The sequence below is a fragment of the Numida meleagris genome, chromosome 1 (genome assembly GCF_002078875.1).
Source record: "Numida meleagris isolate 19003 breed g44 Domestic line chromosome 1, NumMel1.0, whole genome shotgun sequence".
In the NCBI taxonomy this organism is placed as follows: domain Eukaryota; kingdom Metazoa; phylum Chordata; class Aves; order Galliformes; family Numididae; genus Numida; species Numida meleagris.
Genome location: NC_034409.1, coordinates 68,089,100 through 68,114,130, shown reverse-complemented (window position 1 = coordinate 68,114,130; position 25,031 = coordinate 68,089,100). Strand labels below are relative to the sequence as shown.

The following is a 25,031-nucleotide window of genomic DNA, read 5'->3' as shown; positions in this document are numbered from 1 at the left end:
CTTGCACGAGGAGGGTAGTTCTTTCAATTATTAAGATGTTAAATCTGAAAACAAAACAAAATCAACCCAGCACATTCTTAAAAGACAGGAAGCGCTCAACTTATTGGAAGGAACAGGCAAAATGGGATTTTACTTTTTGTTGCAAAAGGAACTTAGAGGGTTGTCGGTAATACTTGTACTACTTGCTCATCATCTAGGTTTCTTGGGTTAGAGGTATATCTAAATATTGCAGAAAGTACTGTTGAGGTTCTGCATTAGAAGTTGTCTTAAAAGGACAGACCTGTGTAAACAGTTTAGGAACACAAGAACTTAAATGTCAGTATTTGCAAATCAGGAAGTCGAGTATTTTGAGGAATGCTAAAGACATTTTAATAATAATAAAGCATACTGTTCTTGTAGAAAGGACACTGAATGCTGGAACAGTGGCTTTTATTCAGTAATGGACGGGGTAGGGTGTCTGTAAAGCTGTGGTGTGGTCTGCAGTCAACCAGTATGACTTTCTGGAAGAAACCTATAGCCTAATGGATTTTACCTGCATCAACAACTTGTTGATTGCAGCAGTGTTAGTCTTCTTGTACTCAGCTAAGAACTTGTAGGGAGTTATAGTTGCTGTTTTTGCCTTGGAAGTCCTGAGGCATTGCGGGTGGATATTCTGTCTTCCTACCCATGCGGAAGATCACCTTGTGTGCTCATGGTTTTACAGAATAATCATGGTTAAGTTTATAAGGAATACATACTGAACTTACAGTGGGGTGGTCTGTCATTTGGAGTGGCAGATGGGTTCCAGCTAGTGGGCTTGTAGTTGGGTTTAAATGCTTCACTCCTTGTTAGGGCAGAATCCCTTCAGAAGGGTGGTGTGGTTCTGCTTCCTGTATATAGGTGCAGTTCTGGTATGGGGCTGCTCAAGGAACAATGGCTGTAGAGGCTCACTTTCTATGCAATATGAGGAGATAAGGCTGAAGTTGTTGTGACCGATAAATAAGTGGCTCAGTAGTGTCACAGCTCTTATTTTTCACCGACTGCTGTTTCTTTTATTGCTGTATGTTTGGCTGTTGCCAAAACATGCCTTTTCCTCAAAAATAATGAAGTATTTTGGAATAGACAGAGAAAAGAGCTGAGCGTTTGTTATATATCGTGGATTCCACACCTACCTGGTTGTTCAGTTGTTTTAAATCTTTCATGATAAGCAGGGTGAAACCCATCACTTCTCAAATTCTTACATTGCTGAAACAGTGCAAGAGAGGAAAAATAAACTGGTTACTTAACTACAGATACATTCCCTAATGTTCGCATTTTTGCTCTTTTCACTGGAATAGAATTAGTGAATGAACAAATAATTTACCTGCTTGGGAAGCTTCGTATCTCATGACCTGGTCAAAAAATACGTATATATATTTTTTAATTTATATCTGTAGCGGTTGATGAGAGGGAAAGAATTAAAATGACTGTGTGCTTGAGTAACTCCTGTTATTCAGAAATACATTTGTTATGTTTATCACAGTTCCATATCTTACTTGAAATGGATGTCAAAACACATTTATAGCCAAGCAATTTTAAGTGGTTCTTTTTCCTAAGTGTGTACACTACCCCTTCGAGAACTGGCTTAATGCACAGAGCAGTTGGACTGGTGCCCTCTACCGGTCGAGATTTGTTAATTCTTTATTTGCAATATCTTCTATGATTGCTTTAAAATCAATTTTTTTTTTTTTTTTACAATGTCAGCATATGTAGTACTAACATTTAGGTCATGTTTTCAGTGTCTTGGAGAATGAACAGCCCTCTTTCTTGGCTGTCAAAGGATTTTTCAATTGGATTAGCAAAATCCCTTGAGTGATTTAGGAATACTGATATTTAAGTCTGTGTGTTCTTAAATGACCCGTGCACCTGTGCATCTTCCACCAATGTGTAGTAGTAGCTTCATAGTAACTTTGATGTTTTAATATTGAATCACTGGTATAGGGGATTCCTAAAAAAGAGTAGTTACTCTCATGGATGGGGTTTTTTTTTAGTGGGTTTTTTTTTTCAGATAAATTCCATTTGTGGCATGTAGCTGAGATACCATCTTTTGTTATTGTTACTTGTTGTGAACAAATGGAATTATTGCTTCTGTAGCATAATTTGTCTGATTTGTATATTTTTTAATGGCTTGCAAGGTCAATAACAGTAGGCTGTGTGGTTAATTAAATTAAAACTCTTTGATGTAGATAGTGTCTGCATACATTAGGTCCTACATTAGGTGCTTCTCCGTTGCCATATTGTCCAGTACGCAGTGAAGCTGTTGGATTTCAAAAACATCATGAGAAGGGTTTTTCATTGCTAAAGGGCAGCCTGGCCACGTTGGGTTCTGCTGTTCCATTTTGAAGTAGAGCTGTGGCAAGTATTGTAGCAGCATAACTAGCTTTGAGTTTTTCAGTACATCCTGCATTAATTTTTTTCCTGGACTTGGTAATTTTTTTTACAGTATGGTAACATTTGAATTTTATCTGTGGTATGTGTGGGGGGGAATTTACCACAGTGCTGGTGGGGGTCTCAGCAACCTGGGCTGTTAATGTGGTGGTTCTGTTTTCTTTCTTACAGTGGCAACTGGGATTTTTTTTAGGCCTGACTTTTTGCAGGGGAGAGGGTGGGGGGGAAAAAAACAACAACTGAAAAAGCCAAATATTTATTCTTTCAGTAAGTTGGTAGGAAAACACGAAGTTGAGTTTTCTCTCCCACATCCTTAGTCTTTTCCATCTCAGAACCTCTTTTCTAGTTTTCTTTCAGAATTGGGCGAAACTATCTCAAGGCATTCCTTGCTCGTGTACCTGAGCTGTGCTTTGTGCTCGTGCAGCTTTGCTGCTGCTAGCGTGGTGTACTAAAACTAGCACTCCGTGCAGGAAGAATGTTCTAAAATGATTTTCTTTGATGAAAATTACTGAAAGCTTTTGTTTAGAGCCCAGCTGTGGGGAGCTGCTTTCCCTCTGAAGTGATAAAGTGCACAGAAAATCATATTTTTAAAGTAGCAGTCAGATTGTAAGAGAAGAAAATGAAATAGGCTTTGTATGACTGGTGCAGTGCCAAAAGTTCTGTTAATGCATTGCTGAACTGTGATAAAGTTGATAGGAGGTGGGGGATCTCCAGCTGAATTTAAGTGAATTGGAATAAAGATAGGCAGGCTTTTTTCTTTCTCGTTTGAGCACTGAGATGGAACATTAACCTTATTTTAAAACACATAGGAGCTTGTGTATTTCTGTCAGCTTTTATATTTCTAAAACTGCATACTACTTTCTTGAACACTGAATTTGCACTTCAGTGAATTAAATGCATCCAGAATCACGTTGGAGCTGAACTTGTATCTTAAGGGTAGGCAGACAATATCATTTTACCTGATATTGTTGAATGATATCCAGGCTCGAGATAAATAAGAGCCTAGCCTTTGTTTATTTGAACATACTGATTCTATACTGCTGTCTTCTGCTTGTTTTTAGGATTAGCAACAAGAAAGAACAAACTACTGTTTTAAAAAACAAACCAAACCACCAAACTGATGATGTGCACAGAAGTCTGTGTGTAGTACATGTAGTTGATGCAAAAGAAGGAAGGTCACGCAATTCTAGCCAACTTCAAGATGAATTCAGCAACTTTAGATCCCCTCGCAGTACCTTAGGTTCATTTTCCGTTGAGTATTAAAAAGATCTGCTTATATAACAAGAACACAAGCAATATTATGTTAATCTCTAGCTAGAGGATCTGAAAGGTTATGCCACGATTCCCTCTTGACACCTCTTATTTACCATGAGTATTGTTTACTGAGAATAATTTGTGGTACTCCGTGACACTTTTAAAGTTTATTGACACAGTCTTATTATAATAGATAGTGCTTATAGAAAATAGAGGTTTGGATGAAAAAATAACACCCACGTGCTCTCGTTGTTGCTAAAACCACATGCTTACAGAAGCCTAGCACCAAAAGGCCTGTAAATATGCATTACTTCTAGCTGCCTGGGACTTGGTACAGATTTTAGCTACTTGAGTCAGTGACCTGAAAACTTTGAGTTGATAGTGTTGAAATAATTTGTTCCAACATCTTTCTGAACCCATCAGGGCTTTTATCTGACTTTGTGCTTTGTGTTGCTTTATCTTGTCTGAAAAGCTTGAACTTCAAATGTATTTACTAAATTTTGATAATTTAATAACAAATGTTGTTATACGCAGCTGCTTAGGGATGCAAAACAGCTTTTTCTGTCTCAAACACTGAAGGCTTCTTATACCTTACTTCCTTTTCAGAGGTGTAGATTTTTGGAGTAGTTGTCCTGCTTGTGAACTCTTCCTACTGTATCACTTTGTACATTGTTGTGGCATGATGTTTTTATTAATATCCATAGAATGAAGGTCACATTTCACTTTTTTTTCCGTAAATTGAGTAAGCTTTTAGTTAAATCTTTTAAAACCAGGATTACAGCTTTCTTCAATTCTCATGTGAACAGAGGGAAAGGCTTTTGGTCTGGATCCCATTTGTACTTTTTATCCCTTTGTACAAAATGAGAAATAAGAATGCTGTGTGTATGTGCACACATGCAAACGCGTGCGGTGTTACTTGCTGAAGATGCAGAGTGCAGATCAGAACATGTCCTTCCAGTGGTATTTCCATTTCTGGATCAATGTCTGACTATAAATATGGCCTACCAATGTTCTTATGCTGTCATTTGCCCATCTGTAAAATTGGATTATAAATGTTTTCAATTATGCTCAATTACCAGTAAACAACTTTAATATCTTCTGAGCTATCTGTGCTTGAAAACTTTGTTCCCATTTAACCATGTTTTTTTTTCTCTTCTTTAGGATTCCTATAGGAAGCAAGTAGTAATTGATGGGGAAACCTGTCTCTTGGATATTCTTGATACAGCAGGTCAAGAAGAATATAGTGCAATGAGGGACCAGTATATGAGAACAGGAGAAGGCTTTCTGTGTGTATTTGCTATAAACAATACAAAATCTTTTGAAGATATTCACCATTATAGGTGTGTATGTTGAAAGATAAATGACTAACCATTGTGTTAGCTGTGTAGTTTGCTTGCTTTTACACTGGATAATGAATTGACCTCTCATGAAATAGCATTTAAAGGGAAATTTGCAAATTAGCAACGTTGCAATTTACTTGTCCATTAGTAAGTCTGTAATTTTTGATAATTGAAAACCTGTTGTTTTGTTCTGGAGTTAGGCAGGGAATGTATCTGAAAGCTCTTCTGTTATGAATGAGTGTGACTGCCTTAGTAGATATTATTTATATAGTGAAAAATTATCTGAAGGTAAACTCTGCCCATTCCATAAATAAAATTGGTTAAAGATGGAAAGCTTAAACAGTTTAAATTTTACAGGCATACGTTGTTAGCCTTTCTGCTTTGGGGGAAGAGGAGGAAAATACCTGTGCAAGGGCTCTGACACCTTAAAGGAAAAAGAAAAGATACCCCTATGAAATCTCAGATCCAGGATGATGGCTAATTGAGTTAGTTAAAAATTGAAACTCATACTTAATCCATGTCAGCTGCGCTAAAATGGAAATAGAAGTAGTCTCTGGTGATTACCAGTGCCAGGACTTTCATAGCTTTGTAGCTTCATATTAGATTGAATTCTGCTTGGGAGTTGTGTTAGAAGGCAGTGCAAATCCCACCAAAGATCACTGATTTTAGCAGCATCAGTTTAAGGTTGGTCCCAAATACATAAGTTAAGCTATTCCAAGTTAGATATTTAAATGCTGTCAAGTTTATGTTGCTGTGTGGCATAGGAGTGACTTGCTATAAGTAGTAACCACAAACTCATCATCTACTTGTTAACAAATTAAAGTTGCTGTTCTTCACTTAAGGTGGGATACTGTGACAGTTCAAAGGTAACCACAGGGAGGAGCTGTAACTGTCTAACTGTCTGGATTGCATAGCTTCATTTATCCTGTACGCTAGCAGTTCAGCTCATTTGGTAGTGTGGTGTTAATTTGAGTAGCTAAACTGGTAGATCTAGTGGTTGGTGACCCTGCCCATGGCAGGGAGGTTGAAACTAGTTGATCTTTGAGGTCCTTTTCAACCCAGGCCATTCTATGATTCTGTGATTTCTAGCTACAGAAATAGTTTACTGCCGGCTTATCTTCCTGTAGCAACTGTGGGATCAGGAGTCTTCTGTATGCACTTTGTTTCAGGACTATTCCCTTTCCAAACTTAAATTGAGCTAGCCTATCTTCATATATGTTTCATTGTATCTAAAGTGTTGTAAGTGAAGAACGTGATGGTACCAGTGGCTTCTTAACAAAAATGGAATAGTTTAGAGTTCTCAAGTAAAGATGACAAATTTAAAACCTGTCACTCTCCGAAAAACACCCTATATCTCTCTTCATTGTCTAACCAGATTATTAGAAAGGAGTTTCCTCTGTCTGCGGAGGAGGAAGGAAATGGTAAGGTGTTGACGTAAGGCAAAAAGGAGTGTTAAGTTTGCTTTTAAAGTTTCATAAAGAAACATTTGTAGACTTGCACAGGAAGGCCTTCTGTGTTTTAACTCAGCGCTGTGAGTGGGATGCAGGAGCTCCTCCTGTGCATTCACACACCTGTGGATGACTTTGTAGACTGAAGCTGAGTGTTTCTAAATAAATAACTAAAAACACTGACTATATTAATTAAGGAGAAGACTTATTATTTAGGAAAGCAAGGAAAGAAAAGAAGTAATTAATGATTGTTGTTTGAGATTCTTTACAAGTACATCTCAATGGTATGGTAAAAACATTTGCTAGCTAGTCTTTGAAAAGACTCCGTACCAAATTTCTCTTTGCAGAGAGCCAGGCCGGCGGTCTTCAAAGTTTAAAATCCCTTTAGTACTATGAACTCTGCACTTAGATGACTTTGCCCAAAAAATGCAGTACAGGCAGAGGGCTTTGGACTGTTTTATCTCAGTAAATGAACTGCATGTTGTGAGTGCTAAAGTATGAGAGATTGGTAGTAAGATTTGTACCAGATCTGATATTAAGTGTCGTTTTTGGGGAAGGTTCTTGCATGGTGACATGAGAAGCTATGGCAGTTTGGCTTACTGAGCGCTGCTGATAGAAATGCTTCCTGCAACATATCACCCTTTTAAAAATAAGGTGTTAAAACTGACGGTGGTAGGACTTGGCCAATTTATGTATTTTTTAGTAGCTTCTAATAGTGAATGTGCAGTGAATTAACATAAGGAATGATGCTGAAATGCCGTAATTTCATTTGTTTTAGTGTTTTATAATCTACCATATAAACTATTAATATCTGTTAAATAAAATCTTTTTTTTTTCTTTAGGGAACAAATAAAAAGAGTTAAAGACTCAGAAGATGTCCCAATGGTGCTAGTAGGAAACAAATGTGATTTGCCTTCCAGAACAGTAGATACAAAACAAGCTCAGGATCTAGCAAGAAGTTATGGAATTCCTTTTATTGAAACATCAGCAAAGACAAGACAGGTAAAGCTCACGACTTAACAGATAAAACTGTAGCACTCTCAGCTCCCTTTTCATCAAGTTAATCATTCTAAGCATTACCGATTGCTTGGTCACATCAATGGATACTTTTCTTCAGAGCAGAAATTCTCGTGGTGCCTTTTCTTCCTGTCAGCTCTCTGACTACTGATAATGGTTTATTAATTTGTGATTTGCTTCTGTTGCGCAAACTGAAAGAATGAGACCTGGGCTGCTGGAACTCTCCACTGTCAGTTGCAGAATTCTTATTATGCTAGGCTTTATTACTGTAAAAAGCACCTCTGTTTAGAGGTGAAATGTTTTTTTTTTCTTCCTCTGCAAGAGGATTAAGCAGACAATGCATTCATTTATTCAAGTCTTTTATTTAATAACAAAAGGAAAAAATCATTTACAGTGTTGATTTAACATCAGTGGAACATGCTTCATATACCTTTTTATAATTAAGCAATTGACTGTAAGTCTTTTTTGAAGTTACAGATGGTTTAGATTAGATACTAGGAAGAAATTCTTTACTATTCTTGACTGAGAGGGTAGTGAGATGCTGGGGCCCAGGCTGCCCAGGGAAGCTGTGGATGCCCCATCCCTGGGGGTGTTCAGGGCCGGGTTAGATGGGGCTCTGGGCAGCCTGAGCTGCTGGGTGCGATCCTGACTGTGGCAGGGAGTGGAATTAGAATGGCTTATGGACCTTAGAGCCTACCTATGCTTTCTACAGGGTGAATAGCTTGTATCAAATGACAGCCTTCTAAATCTTTAGAGCACGCATTTGTTTATTGTACTCTGCTGCTATAGGTGGAGGAGACAGTGTTAGGGCTCTTTCAGTGTTTCCATAACTCTTCTCTGGAACAAAAGTGCAGGTGGTGGTATATCTGTACTCAAGAGAAGATAAGCTATGCAGTACAGATGAAACTGGTTCTGTACCTAAGAAACTATTGCATTAAAAAAAAAAAGTTTCTGTTGGGGTTTGATATTTTTTGCGGGAGAACAAGGACTTATACTCAGTGTGGAATTACACCAGGTCTGAGTAGCCAAAGTGTACTCTCTGCATCTTCAGAAGTTTTGCATGGGAGCTATGAATCGGTACATAAGTGTAGCAGAAAAAGGCAAATAAGGGCAGAGTGCTGCAATTTGAGTAATGTCCTGCATCTGCTGAATAGATGGAGCTGCATCACTTGACAGAACTTCTTCGTGAACAGTACGTAACAGTATATAAACTCATTTTAGATAAAATGAATGGATATTTTATTAGTGTAAATATGCTGCACCCACCCAAGTTTGTGACAAGCTGAGACCTGGACTGATTACTGAAACTTTGCTGAGGATTCAATGGAATTCTAACTTCAGGCAATAAGGAAGAGCCTGTAAACCCCTGTCAGGTAGGGTGAGGAAAAGAGAGCTACAGAACTTCAGTGGCTGATAAGTGAGGCACAAGAAAGAGTGTGGCATATAAGTGGTCTGAATAATGATGGTGGTTGAAAGCTCCTGCACTGTGGCTGTTATTGAGATGTTAGGATAAGAAGGAAGAACTCTGGAATTGCATTTGAGGTTTGAAATACACATTCTGTACTAACATCTAGATGTTACGTTGTTCAGCCTGCTGTATAGTGTCAGGCTTTGTTTAGGAAATACTCTTCTCAAATCCTCTAATGAAAATGGATTGATAAAATGATGTCATATTCAAAGAGGCCCCAGTCTCAGGTTACTCCTACAAGCCTACCTAGTACAAAATTGCACACTCACAAATTGCCATTCCTGTTCAAATTTCTGGTCTTTAGTTCTGCAGAGTGGTATCGGCTTGGATTCTCTTTAACCCAGGTATGACTCTAAAGGGTCTGCTGGAGCCTTGTACTTTTTACAGGACAATGGATGACTTGTATATGAACTGTTACTGCTACAACTTGTTTCTTGGTGGTTTTTTTTTAATCTGACTTTGTATTTCTAGAGGTGTCAACTGAAATATTATAGAAGGAGTCTGACCTTTGGTTGTCAAAGCTGATCTTTACACCCTCTGCATACGAGTAGTCCCAAAGAAGTCTCAGATTTTCAAGTGGAGATACCTAATGGTCTCTTCTGAGAATGTCACCTTCTAAAAGTTGAACTATTAGATATGTTTATTTCACAGTGTGGCATTAAACCTCCTAATAATTAATTTAATAATTGGATGTTAATAAAATATTAATAAGAAGATGGAACGGAATTGGAGGAAGAACCTGATCTTTAAGTACAGCAAGCTCACCTAAATATTCATGTTTGTGTATATATGTGTGTATTATGACTTTTAAGTCACACTGGCTGATATAAAAAATATATATGCGCATATACCTTCTCCCAAATTAACTATCTAAAGTGGGGGGGGAGGAGTCAAACCATTTTATGAGCTGGATGTGGCCCATAGAATATATTTCTAGTAGGTGGAATGCAGTCCTTGGTGTAAAAAGAAGTAAATATAGATTTTATATATGGAGAGAGAGATCTGTCTATACATCTGCTCCATTCTTTGGCTGTATGAAGAACTTGTGCCGTGGGTAAGGGCAGCTGATGGCCTAATAACTTCAAGAGTCTGTGGAAAGCCCAGTAAGAGTATTCAGCAGCAGCAGGAGCCTTCTTACTCTTCCATTCCTGCAGCTGCTGGCACTAATGCCCTGCTGGAGGGCTCCCTGCTGCCCACTTGCTTTTGCCATTCCCTGTGGCCCAGCTTTGCTGGAGATCGACAAGAAGCAGAAGGGCTTCAGGGTGAGGAAGTAAGGGAGGTGAAACTGCAAAGGAGTTACCTGTCTATTCTGTTTTGATAGCCAAACACAGTGTGCTCAGGCATAATCTTACATCCCTTCAAACCAATCCTGCTTTTAAGTTTTTATATAATTGATAGATGGGGCCAGAAGTAGGAAGGGGAATAACACTGACATGGAAGTGTTTTAAAAGTTAGTGTATTTGTTTTTATTTGATTCTGACTGCCAATAAAGATATAAACTTAACCTTACTGCATGAAAGTCATGTTTTAACCCAAATCCTTGTCTGACTTTTCATACAAATTATCAAGTTGAGCAGTAAAGGATGAACTAAGTGGATGCTACAGCTTGGGTATAGGGCTGTAGATTATTGGTTGTGATTAGTAGTGGGGTGTTCTTTTCTTTTTAGCTAGTCCACTGGCTGAAATGAATATAATGTAATTTTTAAATAGTACTATAACTATTTTTCTCACATAAGCCAGCATCTGTACTGATGGTTTTATAGTGGGTGTTGCATCAATTATCCTTTCACAGTCCTTATGCAGAAGAGTATGAATTGTCTGGGATTATTTGATAGCTGATCTTACTTCTGTCTGACGCAACCTTTAATTTTAAATTCTTCCCTGTGCATACAGGGCATCGTCCCCAGTCATGAAAGTGAGAGAGGAGGAGCAGAGTTTTCCTGACAAAGGGTTAGATCTGGTATTTGTTACTGTGGCATTCACCTGAGTTCACACAACTTTGAACTGAATGTTTGGCTACCTTCTAAGTCAGAAGCATGTTGAAAAGATTGCCATTGAGGTCATGGGTTCTTCAGATTGTTCAAAATCTAAACTCTGCCAAAGTATATATCTTGCTTCCATTTCTGTTGGCTGGTTAATTATATTTTAGACGCGTGAACTAGGCTTATTTAAGGAAGAAACATTGAAAACTCTTAAAGGAAATTGGTATTAAAATGAGTTACATTTATAAGAGCATGGCACCTGGCTCTCAAAAAAATGTCGCCTTGCGCTAATGAAATTAGCAGATGTGTTTCTTTATATGCATTTTCTTTCAGAATAATTTCCCTCAACTGGATTCATAAGACTGTTCTTGATGGTGGCAGTAGTAGCCATTTCCTTTTTCACTCTGTCCGTCTTTCTCCCTCTCTCTGCATTGCTAATGCAAATCACGGCTCCTGTTGGTGATGGGGAAGTTGGCAATAAACTTAGAGTGAAGAATTGTTACCTAATTGTTCACGTGAAAGCTCCATAATCGAATTTTGTGTTTCTACTACAAAACAGTAGATTTGCAAAACGTTGTTTCTTGTGCAGCCTGTGCTTTGGCACGCAGCAGCTGATCAGTGTTGAGTCTTTCCTCCTCAGGAATACGTTTCGCTGCCTTCTAGGAAAACATGAAAGTATGAACTTTACTTGAATTTTGATGTTTGTAATAGCTCCTTTAAATTTTCCAAGACCTGGAACCTAAGAAGGCTTGTCAGTACTTCACTACATGCTTACTGGACACATTTTGTATAACAGATACAACCCAAGAAATAAATTCATTTAATCTTTAAATTCAGATGGCTGTAGTTCAGAAGAACTCACAAATAAGCATCAGTCTTAAATAAGATAGCCCCTGGTGTGGTTCACACAAGGTGACCCAGTAACCATAGCAGAGAATGTTAGCTATTTTCATTATTAGGTGCACAGTAAGAAGATGAGCTGGAGGGTTACTTAAAGAAAATCTGCCATATAGAAGCCCAGGTTGTGTCTTTGAGTAATAACAAGAGTTCTGGGGTTTAAATTAATCTGTGTTCCTTGATCTTCAGTCTCCTCCGCTTTTATTTCCAAATAATGAGCTTGTGTTAAATTAACAACACTGTTGACCTGGCTGAAGAGACGAGTCATGAGATCGACTGAGGAGAGATTAGCATCTCCTTTAAAAGCAGTAGCTAAACATTACCACCAACTTAACGATGGTGCTGCACTTTGCTGAAATGTACCGGTCCTCAATATTTTTTTTTCTTTAAATGCTTATGATATCCTTATCTCTAAGTGGCATAAAGGCATAGCTGTGGAGAGGTGGAGCGTGAGACCAGAGGGTGAAATGCTGCTCTGTTGGCCCTGGTATGCTTGAGCCGCTGTCCTTAGCCAGAGGAAGATGTGAGTAGCAGCAGGTCACAGGCTGTATGTATGTAGACGGGGCCTGACTCTGGCTCAGAGAGAAGAGCTCGAGTGTGCCTTATACGTGGATGTGAACCAAGCTCTTCCACATCATCAGTAATGAACTTGTTGCCTTGTCAGCATGGAAGAATAACTTCTATTATTACAGTAAGTATTTACATTGGAAAGTTATTCTGAAATACCATTGAGGTGCTTCTTAAAAAGCACTTTGCCATGACTCAGAAACCCATTCTCCTAAACCTAGTAGCATAATCCTCACAATCTAAAAAAGCTTTAAAAACAATATTGTCTGAAGCTTAGGATTCTTAAGGGAATTTATTTCTTTATAAACTCCTATGAACTTTTTCTATACTTTGCTAGCTTGTTGCACAGATTTTGCAAAGCAAGTACTTATTTAAAGAGCAGAAGATAAACAAGCTTACTTTTCTTTGCCAGCCCAAACAGCGACAGGTTCTCACTTTGGCTGAGAAGTGAAAATAGTAGGCTAGCTGTATGTAAGTGCCCCTATTTATCAGTCTAATCGGGCTTTTTGTCTGCAAAATACATTCATGCCCACAAAATTATGTGAAAACATTCAGAAATTGAAGCTCTATTTTCGGCACTGGAAGAAATGGAAGAAAATTCTCCTAGTGATACCTTGTATAGGAAAAAAGGAGCGCTTGAAGCATAGGTACTCCCACTGAGATTAGCCAGCAATACATTCTTTGGGTATATTGCAGTTCCTTGCATTAAAAAGTATTTATCAAGCAAAGAATGTGCAAGCAAGCCCAGCATTCCAAATGTATATATCAATGTGTAGGAAGATCATTTGCTAGACAAAATTGAGTACTGATTAAATTGTAAACTTCACCTAATATAAGGCCTAATTTATGTAAGAAAGGAATTTTGCCAGCTGAGGAAGCAGGTCCACAACATCTGTTCTGATGGACAGGGTCTTCGATTGTCATCTCTAGACTCAATATGAACACAGGCCTTCTGTGGGCCATCTGGATATCCACATACTTCTCTCAAGTAAAGCTCATAATTTTGGTGTTTTTTTTCCCTCCGTGGTGTTCCAATATGTCAAGACTGTCAATAAAGCAGTTTTTAAGGAGTTGTGTTTTACAATGCAGAGAGTGGAGGATGCTTTTTATACATTGGTGCGAGAGATTCGACAGTACAGAGTGAAAAAAATCAGCAAAGAAGAAAAGACTCCAGGGTGCATGAAAATTAAAAAATGCCTTGTAATGTAACAGGGTAAGTTTTGTAATGTAATAGGGTAAGTTTTACAAATCACTTGCTGGATAACGCTGATTGACAATATCGTGCAAATCAGATTTTGTGGTTCACTGATTATGTAATTTAAAGTATAAAATCTTTCAGATTTCAGTATGGCAGTCTTGAACGACATACCTAGCAAACACCTATAGATGCGCTTTGTTTTTCCTGTTTTTTTTGATAAATAGGTTAAAAGAAGATCTTTACTGCATATCAAGTTCTCCATCTGTAATAATGGAGATTTTGTTTTGTGCCCCAGGAATTTGGGAGGAAAATTTCTTAACACAGATTTATTGCAGATACTACGGAAGTTGTACATTGAGCGAATCTTCAGGCTGATGAGGCTGAAGGACTGTACAGTTTATAGTCCTTCTGAGATGCGGAAGGAGCTTCCTTGACTATTTCATTTAAATGTTTTTGGGTTTTTTTTGGAGCCTTTAAAAAGGGGAGAAAAAGGCAATGGTGAAGTACAACTGGAAAGAACAGTTGCAGAATTTTCACAAATCGTTTTTTTTTATTGATACGCTCCACTGCAAGAAAAAGAAGGAAGAGAGGGAAGAATTTGCAATGTGTGAGAAGGGCTAGTCTAAATAACTTGCAGTGATGTTTGGGTAAACCATCACAATAGCTCCCTGAATTCATTCTTTGCCTCTTTCTGCAACAGTGTGGTCTGTTACTCGTGTAACAGACTGTTCAAGCAGGAGGGTGATATGGAATTTTCTGTTGCTTAAAATCTCTTAGAAAAACACAGTTTTTCTCACAGTCAAGAAGAGCTTGCAGGAAGTAAGAGGAATTTGACTTCTGTCTAAAGAAGACTGTTGTAACTGTAGGAAGATTTCCTCCAATAAAGGGTAGGGGGGAGGAGAGGAGAATCTTTCATAAGTTTTTACCAGATATGCTCAGGCTTATTATATTCCTAGCTTTTTAGCCATAAATGACTGCTTTTAGCTGCATCATTAGTTCTTTTCTAAAAAAAAAAAAAAAAAAGATGCTTTGTGATACTGTTTGTATCAAAGGCTTCCTTTTCAGGAAACTGGAAACTCTAGCAATGAAGCTACCCAAGTATCTTAGTAAAATTAGTGCAAATTAAAAAAAACCCTTATTTTATCTTTTTTTTTGGTAGTTATTTCACAAACAACTAAAAGCAGCTTGGCAAGACTGCTTTTGATGAGAGTAATAGGAATTAAAATTGCTTAAATATCCTTAATGTAGCATTCTCAAAGCCAGCTTTTCCATTTCTTGCTGTCTGCTAGCATAGCCACAACGTGAAGTGTCTTTTATTTCCATGCAAGGGTTTTTAAGTGTTACTACTAAGCCCGTGCCCTCCACCTTGTTAATGGTTTGACCTTGTTCTCTGAGCACCTCTTGCTATGGGAAAATTTGTTTCTTTTCACTCAATAAATAATTTCCCACTTACTGGGCTAATTCTGATCATGGGGAGTGACGGAAGCATTTATTTGTAAACCTCAAACTGAAATTTCTTTGGTATGTCAGGACTTTAATGCTGTCTGCTTTTCCTTTTTGTGGACTTTACTGGGAGAAGTATAGATTTTTTTCTCAGTGGAGGAATCTTCATATTTTAAGATGCTTTCTTTTCTTTTTTTCCCCTCTAACAGCTCAGGGGACATATAGGTAGGTCACTTCGAAAGCCATGCCTCCCATTTATTTCCATGGAAGCTGCAACAGACTCGAAGAGCACAGTAACACTATTGAATAGAGCAAATTCTCAACTACAAAATGCTCTTTTTCAACACAGTCACCACCATTAGCTATGCATTTTCACCAGTAGTGAGCGAGAGCTGCGTGACTCACTCCTAAATATCTGCACCAGTGAAGGTACCACTGCTGAAAACACCACCTCACTGTGCTCACATCCACTGTTCAGTCTCAGTAAACATTCAGCAAGGGTTGATGAATGTCAGTGGGTGCCATTTTTCAACATGGAGGCATTCAGTGGGACACCTTTGCTTCATACGCACTTCCATGTCAGACACCATCTTGTCAGACTGCCCCTCTGCTGCCATCTGTCACACAGCAACAAAATGTAACGAAATATTGGTGGGAAGGTTCCACCTCAACTGCCATCCCACCAACACCCGCCTGAAGTCACGGGCCAACATCATAAAGTAGGCAACGTTACTTTCAGAGCAGCCCTCGTGCTTCCTTTCCACCTGCTTCCAACTTTCTTTCTGTTTTCTTCAAAGAGAAATATGAATTTTTATTTGTCCCCTTCAAGGGAAATATTTTCTTTCAGCAGTCGTTATTTTTTGGTTTTGGTTTTTTTTTTTTGTTACATACCTTACTTAAAAAAAAAACAGTCTCTTATAGAAGGCTCTAGAACTTGCAGTTTCTGCTCAGTGGGGGAAACATTTGTCTTCATATTCAAATGAATTCTACATAAATACCTTCAAGGTACTTACAGTCATTTCAGCCACTTCATGTTTGGGAGGTTAAGCTGGACGAAGCATAGCAAGATTCTTGCGTTACAGCTGTAACGCAGTAGTGATGATAGTGGCATGAGGAGCATTTAAAAACACTCTGGCTTGTATTACTGTCCATTCAGCAAGTCTAAATGCATTCTATTTCAGCCCACTGTATAGTAGATGAGCTAAGGCGAGCAGTACCTAATCATGTACTTGAGGCTTGCTCATTGTAACATGTTGCAGCGATACACAGTGTTTATCTTCCTTTCTTGCCTGTGAGTTATTGAATTTGTTCAGAGTGTTTTTGTACCTCTTGGAATACCAGTTTATCACGCTTCTTATGGGATGCTTTAATTTTTGTTACTTTAAAACTTTGTACGAGGTAGCTGAAAAAGTTGACTCCCCAGATTATAGTGAACTGCTGATGCTTCCCAAAGGTTAATTACTTCGGTTGCGACACAGTAAAGCAGAAAGTATGCAACAGCTTTTGCTCATTTTTTTCATTTCCAACTAATAAATAGAAAATTCTAAAATGCACTGTAAAATCACTGAAAGATCTCTTTCTTGAAAGCATTAAAGTTTTTGCATAAAAAATATACTGTAGTGAAAAGTTTACCCATGGTGTAAATAAAGTATCTAGATAAAGCAATTCAGGGGCTTAAAGGGCCACAGTATTACTTTTATTTCATATTTTAAAACTAGTTTGAGAAGAGAAGATCGTTCACTTGAAGACTTAAATTGCAGTATCTGTTTTGTGCATCTTGCCTCAAGATGCCTCTGAAGGCCAGCAACTATTCTCATAATGAATGTTGTTCTGATACAGTAATGATTACCCTTCAGCACTTCAGGCTCGTTTTGTAACAAAATGTGAGCAGTGTTGTAGAAGAATGTTGTGCAAAGGTCTTTCTTACACCATTCTTATGTTGTAAGGATGAAACTCTGTTGCGACTGATCCTTGATACTTCCCTCCTGGCTGGCTGGCTGGGATGAGAGCTGCAAAAGATACACTGTGAACTATCGCTATTTGTAGATCATTTCCCTGCAACTTTGCTAAACGTTCACTTTGTGCATTAAGGCTGAAGTTTATATGTAAAATACGCTCCATCTCTAGAATGCCAACCTTTTCAGATTCTCAAAAGACTTCACCTTTTCCAGAACCATGTGTACTTCTTACAAGGTACGCAACATCAATTTTACTTTGACAAATAATACTTTAAAAGGTAGAGCAACTTAACTGCAAATGTATTTATATGTTATGAGACCTTGCAAAAGTCTATGTTATTTTTAGAGGATAGGCTACGAAGGACTTTGATCTAATATCACTTATTTGTAAGCATTTATAGAAACTTGAAGTGTGAAAGCTTTAAATAAATGTATATTATACTGGCAGTATTGCTACCAGCGTAGGTGTAGCTAGTTAACACCTCACTGTTGTTCACACTTAATGGTAAGTTCCATTGCCATTTGGTGTTTGGCTGAAACAGTAATGAATAAGCTGAACTTTGGCTTTTTGGTTTTGCCCTTTTTCTTTTTTTTTTTTTTTCAGAGTTTGCTTTCTGCTCTTTTACAGAAGTAGGTACACAATAGCAAACCAAGAGTGCTGATTTTTATTGGCAGCTTGAGGGCACAGTAGCTGACAGGAGGTAGGATGCTGCCTGCTGGCTGCAGGGCTGGATTTCCCAGCCCAGTTCTGTGCTGGTGCAGCTGGCTACTGTGATACCTTAACATCATGCAGCTATTTCACATAAATAGGTCATTACAAAGTATACCCTATAACATTGCACTTGATTATGAGTCACATCAGGCGTACGGGTGTCTGGTCAAAAGTAATAAATTTTGTCGGTTATAATTATCCCCCCAAAAGCAGAAGATCTACTGCATGCAAAGAAACATTAGCTTTTGTGTCTGTAGCATAACTGCTGGAGCTGCGGAGGTTTTGAGTGACTGTATGTGATGTAACACTACAGACTGTGTATTCCATGTGTCTTCACATAAATTGAATGGAACGATTTATCAGATGTTAACTGATCATTGCAACATGATTGATTTGATTTTTTTTTTTAATGTAAAGATTTAAAAAGACCTGTCGTGTGATTATTGTATTAGCGTGCCTGACAAAGGACCTGAATACGTAGATGAGTCATAGCTATCTCTTTGGTACCGAATTCCTGCTGTCGTGTTTGTGTTTACTTTTTAAAGCTGTGCGTAGATTATTAAGGCATAAGCAAAGCTAACTAATGCTTCAGAGCTTTATTCTGAAATCCAGCAGTAGTACTCCACATCTTTATACTCTAAGCGTGATTCATTCAGGTGGCTGATCCTCAGCCCGCAGCCAGGAGGAATTGCTCAAACGATGGCCACCTGCTCCCTAGAGCTGCTCTCCTGCAGGGCCGCACACAGCGGTGCAGCCAGATGCACACCTCTCGTGCAACACGACACAGCTGCGGTCCCCCCACCATCCCAGTTTTTCCCAGCGTGCCCATTCCCAAAGTCCGGGAATGCTCAACAGGGTGTTGGTGTCCTGGCAACTCCTGCGACCCACAGCCTGCTCTTGGGGCCTTGTAAAGGCCTCAGCGAGGAGAGGCCGCTGTCAGCTCTCCTGACACAGGCTCCTGCAAAGCAGACTGCTGATTGAAAACATTTCACCTGATCAGGTTAGGTGAAACCAGGCTGGACATAAGTAGGCAGACAAGTCTGCTGATGTGACCGTAACGCGTGCATCTGTGTGTCTTTTCAGGGTGTTGACGATGCCTTCTATACATTAGTTCGAGAAATCAGAAAACACAAAGAGAAGATGAGCAAAGATGGTAAAAAGAAGAAAAAGAAGACAAAGACAAAGTGTATAATTATGTAAATACAATTTATCCTTATTCTTAAGACGTACTGAAGTAATTTTTGTACATTACACTAAATTATTAGCATTTGTTTTTAGCATTACTTTACTTTCTGCTTCATGATCCTGTTAGCTTTACCTGAATGCTTGTTTTAAATGACAGTGGAAACTTCATTCCTCTTAAAGTGCCAGTATTCTTTGAGTGTTGGTTCTTGAACTAGCAATGCCTGTGAAGAAAAATAAAAACAAAGAAAAAAAAACACACAAAAACCTGAGAACTGTCTTAGGACTCTGGTGCATGCACAGTTGCTAACTTCCTATTTTTCTTACTGATTGTGAACTTCTGTTCTGTGTGTAAACAAAACAATGAAACGATGCTCTACACATTCTAACACCCCCCCCTTAATTTTTACTATTTTTTATGTTTTATTTTTTAAATCTGGTTGGGAAAAAACAGACTAGCTAGCAAAAAAATACTTTATTTTCAGATTTCCTTTTACTTTTAGACTGACTGCAATATAGAGAGACCAGAAGCCTTTATAGTCTTCCTGTAGATTTTGCTTCTAGGCATCTAGTCTTGTAGCATTTCAGATCAACTTTATTGAATGTAAAGAGAAAACTTTCACAAAAAAATTTTTCACAGCAATTTGTCTCAGTCACTCCTTAAATACTATATTTTTTCTATTAAAAAAAAAAGAAAAATTAAAAAAAAGACACTAATGCACATCTGGCAATGGAAAAAGTAAATTTCCAACTAGATTGATTTCCTGTTGTTAATGCGTTTCTTTAAAACTTTCACTTTTTCTTCTGAAGACACCAAGGTGAAATCTTAGCTCTCCTGAGCCCCAGTGGTAGATCTCTAGGTAGCTTTTTTCAGTAGGACAGGGTTTCAGCCTTAGTGTCTCTAGGAAGTACTAGAAAGCCTTAATAGATAAGTTGATTCAAATTCTTAGGTTACTTCATACATGGATCCAGGATTTATCATAAGAATTAAATCAGAATGAATCCTAAATTATATAGCAAATTGAAACCATTTCTTTTTTTTCCCCACGGGTGGCATGAAATGTTTCCACATGCCCATTTTATGTAAAAATAGGAGCAGAATTTTAAATTCTAGTAACCTCAAATCAGTGAATGAATGAGCTTGAACTTAGCTGCTTCATGCAAATAATTTGGAAATCCACTATGCCATAAAAATGGTGTGGAATTTGCACTAATCTTCAGCATAGAACATGGTTTCCAGATTCAGTGTTGTTTGTGTGATGTCTGTGAAGTACTAGTTTTGTTGCACAGATTAAGTGGTTGGTGAGTGGCATTCCAGTGTCTAGACTGTCATGAAACTAGACCAAGATTTTAACGTTGTCTTTCTCCGTGATTAAGTCTCTTGTGATTCTTTTTTTTTTTTTTTTTTTTTTTCCTTCTGATCAGAATGAATGCAGAATTTTTTAGAAGCTTTCATTTTTGGTACTGAAATAGCCTAGCTATTCTGCACCAAAGCAAGAGCCAGTGTTTCCAGTGCTGCCAGTTCCTGTCGTCTTCCTGTAAAGGTTGCAATGTTAGATTCTATTAGTTGCCTCAGTTCTGTAAGGCACACCGGTACCCAGCCAGTGCAGAACAGAATTTGAGAGTGTGATTCCGTGTACCTTAAGAAGTAAAACAGAAGTCGTCGAAGGAGGATAGCACAGGACGGGACTGGCAAATTCTGGAAGTCTGGAACAGGGATTAGCAGCATTGCCCTAACTTAAGCTATAACTAAACCGTTACGTGGAAATTTTACGCAGTATAATTTGAATATACCAGCGTAACTTAGACCACTGATATGATGCCAAAGGTGCAACTGCATAAACACATCATTTTGCTTCCTACAGAAAAAATCAGCAGCGACTCTGTTAGGAGGAGAGCTGCAGAGCTGGCAGGGGAAGCTCTGTCTGGATTGCTGCGTGTTCTTTATTGGGTCTGAGAATTAATAGATGAGCGCCTTTCCCTGCCTGCGCCACCTGCTCTCCCAGCCCCCCTCTTCTCAGCATCAACGTGAAATATGTTTTAGATTATGGAAAAAAAAAAAAGAAAAATTGTAATAGCAGAACATGACTTCATATATTCTATGGGCCAATAAGGACTACTGATAAATGTTTAACATCGCAAAACATTTTACAGCTTCCAAGGTGAAACACATTTTGGAGGCGGTTATTTGCGCGGTGTAGATGCTCTTGATTTTATATGAAGAACATAGCAAAGCTGGATAGTGTACCCCAAGCAAACGAGAGCAATCTTAAGATGACTTTAAAGATTTTTGGTAACTGAGTCACACTGCATGAAAATTAGGGATGGTCTAAAATTCTCACGTTAATTTAACTGAAAACTGTTAGGGGAAACAAATTTATCAGAAATGTCTTAATAATCAAGTGTGGATTGATACAGCTCTAATATCAAGGTGCTCATAAGATAATTTTTTTCAGTAAGTGTGACCTGTGGCTACCAATCTAATGAAATTATTACAGAATTGCCCTGTAACAGCCCTTATTGACTTTAAGGAAAAAAAAAAAAGAAAAATACTCATCCTTGCCACTGTTGTGCAGTTTTGTCTTACTATTTGTAGAGATTTGGTGAAGCATGTTGGATTGCAGCTTGCACAAGTTGATCTCAATTATTCTGTCTTTCCCTGTTTGAAATGCTTTCAAAGGACATACCCGGATGCCGTCTTTCCTGGCAGTAACTGCTAAATGAACACGTGAATCACTCACTGCGTTAATACATTACATTGCCACATGTCAGGGAGTAACGCCTTCTTACAGTAGCTTTATGTAACTCTGGTAAACAACGTTATCACTGGTTTTCTCAGAACTGAAGGTGATTTTAACCAGTCTCGTTGCCCTAACTTAGGAAGAAAAAAGCTACGCTGCATAGGATCTCTGTAATAGGTAAATGCAGACACACAATCTTCTACACTTCATTCTATGAAGCAATACAACTATTACCTTCAAAGACCATCAAACTGTATACCAATCATTTTGTCTGAAGTTTACATAAAGCTACATAGATGGTAAACCTTTCCTAACATTTCTTTATTCCACTGTCTTGTGTTTTCATGTTGAAAATACTTCTGCTTTTTCCTCTTGAGTGCCAACTTCTTACTAGAATGACTTCTTAATGTAATATGTTTACCTGGAATGTATTTTAACTATTTTTGTATAGTGTAAACTGAAACATGCACATTTTGTACATCGTGCTTTATTTGATGTGGAACATATGCATTGTGATCCAGTTTTTTCCATCATTGGTTGCGTGACGTAGGAATGTTGGTAATACCAGATACTACATTTAAAAAAAGAAAAGAAAAAAAAAAAAAACCTCTGTTTGTTTTAAAATTTTTAATGTTTTTAGGAGTACGTGCTGTGAGGTGATCTGGAATTTGTCCTTTTTTTTTTTTTTTTTTTTTTTGTCAAACTGTACTGCTCCTATTTATTGTAATGTAATAAAAAATAGTTATTGTGAACTTCTGTCCCTGTTTGCTTTTCTCTCCAAGAATTTCAGCGCCTCGTCTCTGCAGTGGAGTAGCCCATGAAGTGCACGTGTGTCTGGCAGTTGTTCGCAGCTTATTTCCTGTACTTCTCCTTGCCTGCCATAAGCGGCACTGGCCCAGCACAGCGCGTGGTAGCGCTGATCCGTCTGGTGGGCCATGCTGGCTCTGCACTCTGAGCAGGGCCCGGCCTCAGGTATTTGTGTCTCGGTTCCTGGTGCGTTGACCTCTCCTCCCTGAATCCAAGGGCTGCCGCTCCCAGCCAGGCACGGAGGCCTGGTTTTCCTTACTCAACAGCAAAAGCGATTTGAATCCGTCTGCAAGTCTGAAAGGGCCAGACTAGTCATCCTGTACTCATTCCCAGCTGTGCATGTTCGCCTCTATCGTATGCCTTTTGTGAACTCAGAGAAAATAAAGGCATTTCCTTAGCACCGATTGTGTCCTAAGGAAAAAAAAACCAAGCCTGTAGAATTGCTGCTGTTCTACAGACCTGCAAGTTGGCCCTTTGTATCTGTAACCACATCTGGATAATCTTTTACCAGTTACTGAGCAGGGTGAGTTACATTTTGTACCTAAAGGTATTTGTGCAGAGTAGGTTTAACAACTGCAACATACTGTAGAGGAGTTAATAAATCCAGTTGATATGGAAGGGCTTTTTCAGATCAGTGTGGTGCTACAAACTGAAGCAGATATCTCAAGTCTCTTATTTGCCTTATCTTTTTTTTAACTTTTCTGGAACTTACTTAGGCAACTTAAGACTGTGGCTGTTGCCAACAGTTCTGCTGCAGTGATTACTTACCTGTATTTCAAAGATTTTTTTTCTGTTCTATCTCCAGTGTCATTTAATTCTATCGAAAAAAAAAAGCAGCAAACCAGCAGAGCACGTAGAGAGGAATGGCTAAGGTGAAAGTCTGCCTGTTGAGCCAAAGTTCACAAAGAGTTATCCATGGAGCAAACAGCCAGCGTAAATCTCCTCCAGGGGAGAGGATCGAGTTCTAGACTCCTGCTAAGGCAGTTGTGCAGCATCAAAATCATTAGCTGCAGGAATTGTCTTTAGAGTCTGAGTACTAAAACCATTATTGTTCCAATCCATCCCCTTCCTGACCCACTGATGTTCTTTGCATCACGGTAAGACGTCAGTCTGTTGATGTGAGTATTGCACATTATGCGGATACAGCCAAAATCCTTAAAAACTTACTTTCCTTTTTAGAAGGTGCCCAGTTGTGGTGAAAATTATTCCTTAAATGTGGAAGATTTTCAAACCCAGATTCTTCTTCTAAGTGACAAGAGATGTGTAGCACCTCAGATCAGCCCTGCAACGTACAGCCAATCCAGTGTAGAGGCAGCCATCTGCTCAGCACGCATACAGTGAAACAACCATATCGCCACTGCTGCCTGCAGAATTATTCTCATGCACGAATTTATAGTTCAAGGAGGCCAAAAGAAGTTGAGAAAAAATCGATGCCCACATAATACATACCCCAAATCTTTCTGTCACCTCCTTAAGGGTAAGTGAAGTCCCAATTTGTATTCTAAATGAGGTGGAAGGATTTGTTGTTCATTTCTTTTGAGGTTTCATTTCTTTTATTGACTGTTTATGGCTTTGTATTGTTACAGGGAGGGGAGGGTCCTTCGTAGCAGTCATTCTTTGTCTTCGCTGTAGTAGCGCTTTTTCATAGCTCTGTATTTTCTGAGGAAGTACAAAGCCTCCAACTCTTTGATAACAAATTCTCCTCGTGCAATTAGCTGCTTAATTTTTTCAGGATCTTTCACGTCTTTGTTTTTTAGAAAAGCTGCTTTCAAACGGCTTCTAAAGTAGTCTGCTCCTTTGGGATACTCCCTTCCAAGGTACAACAGCTTGAAGGGGAAAGAAAAAAAAAAAAGATATTTTTCTTTTAGATAGCCTTCAAATTACAAGGGCTTTGTCTAGTTAAGGGAAGTGCTCGTGGCACTTCAGACACTTACATTTTTATAAAGATTCAGTACTTCACCTCTTAAAGAATTGGCCATTGCACATGTCACTCAACTCTTAATTCTTGCGTGCGAAAATACTTAATTTACCTGAGAAATAACCAGCGCGACGTTAGCCTGCTGCGGAAGCCAGTAAACCCCAGCCTCGCTTCCCACACCAACTGCAGCTTCTGGCCAGACTCCCCTCAGCGCGGCCCCGCTTGCTCTAACTGCCCCCTTCCCCTCTTTGCGTGCTTTTACTCCCGACCTTGCCCCCTCGGCGCCCGTTTCCCTCCGGCTGCTGCTCTCCCCCCGCCCGCCCCACCTGGCACGCCAGCACGGCCGCCCTGCCCGCTTACGTTTCCGCGGCCTGCGACAGAAACGCTTGCTGCCAAAGCACTGTTAGTAACGACAAATCCACAAAGAAGCGTTAGTCGTTAAACGCGATGCTTTTTATTTCCATAAAGCGGTGCCAGCTCCAGCCCCAGCTCGCTGCCCGTCGGTTCCCGGGCGGTCCCTTTGGGGGCAGCGCTCCTTCTCCCCACCCCCGGGCCGCCCCCCGCCCACAGCCCGCAGCCGCCCCGCGGGAAGGAGAGAAGGGCGAAAGGAAGGTCGGCACCTCACCCGCTCCGCGCCCTGCCGTAAAGCGCGCTGCTTTACGACGCGACCGTAACGCGACGCACCGCCCTTCC

At 39.1% G+C, this 25,031-nt stretch overlaps 2 protein-coding genes across 9 annotated transcripts in view; one reads left to right on the top strand and one right to left on the bottom strand.

Annotated features, from left to right (window-relative positions):
* Positions 1-22,252, top strand: part of KRAS (KRAS proto-oncogene, GTPase) — a 24,585-nt gene extending 2,333 nt beyond the window's left edge. For 2 of the 4 annotated variants that reach the window (XM_021391947.1, XM_021391941.1), the window contains exons 3-6: positions 4,822-5,000; positions 7,291-7,450; positions 18,774-18,886; positions 20,738-22,252. In XM_021391947.1, the coding sequence (XP_021247622.1) occupies positions 4,822-5,000; positions 7,291-7,450; positions 18,774-18,886; positions 20,738-20,762 (477 nt within the window). In that variant the 3' untranslated portion in view covers positions 20,763-22,252. Of the gene's footprint in view, positions 1-4,821; positions 5,001-7,290; positions 7,451-13,468; positions 13,593-14,317; positions 14,319-18,773 lie in introns of all 4 variants that reach the window. The other 2 variants (XM_021391963.1, XM_021391954.1) reach the window with 2 other exon arrangements.
* Positions 16,695-25,031, bottom strand: ETFRF1 (electron transfer flavoprotein regulatory factor 1). 5 transcript variants are annotated; one of them, XR_002436940.1, is made up of 5 exons: positions 24,699-24,918; positions 24,355-24,450; positions 23,189-24,246; positions 19,009-19,096; positions 16,695-17,029 (listed from the first exon to the last, which is right to left on the bottom strand). XR_002436940.1 is itself a non-coding variant. In XM_021391975.1 (3 exons), exons 2-3 carry the CDS (start codon positions 24,397-24,399, stop codon positions 24,031-24,033), a joined length of 261 nt encoding a protein of 86 aa, XP_021247650.1. In that variant the 5' UTR covers positions 24,400-24,450; positions 24,964-25,031; the 3' UTR covers positions 23,951-24,030. The 5 variants fall into 5 exon arrangements, 3 of the variants coding, with proteins under 3 accessions (XP_021247650.1, XP_021247660.1, XP_021247668.1); XR_002436941.1 differs by lacking the exons at positions 16,695-17,029; positions 19,009-19,096 and adding an exon at positions 22,288-22,831; XM_021391975.1 differs by lacking the exons at positions 16,695-17,029; positions 19,009-19,096; positions 24,699-24,918 and adding an exon at positions 24,964-25,031 and having other exon boundaries at positions 23,951-24,246.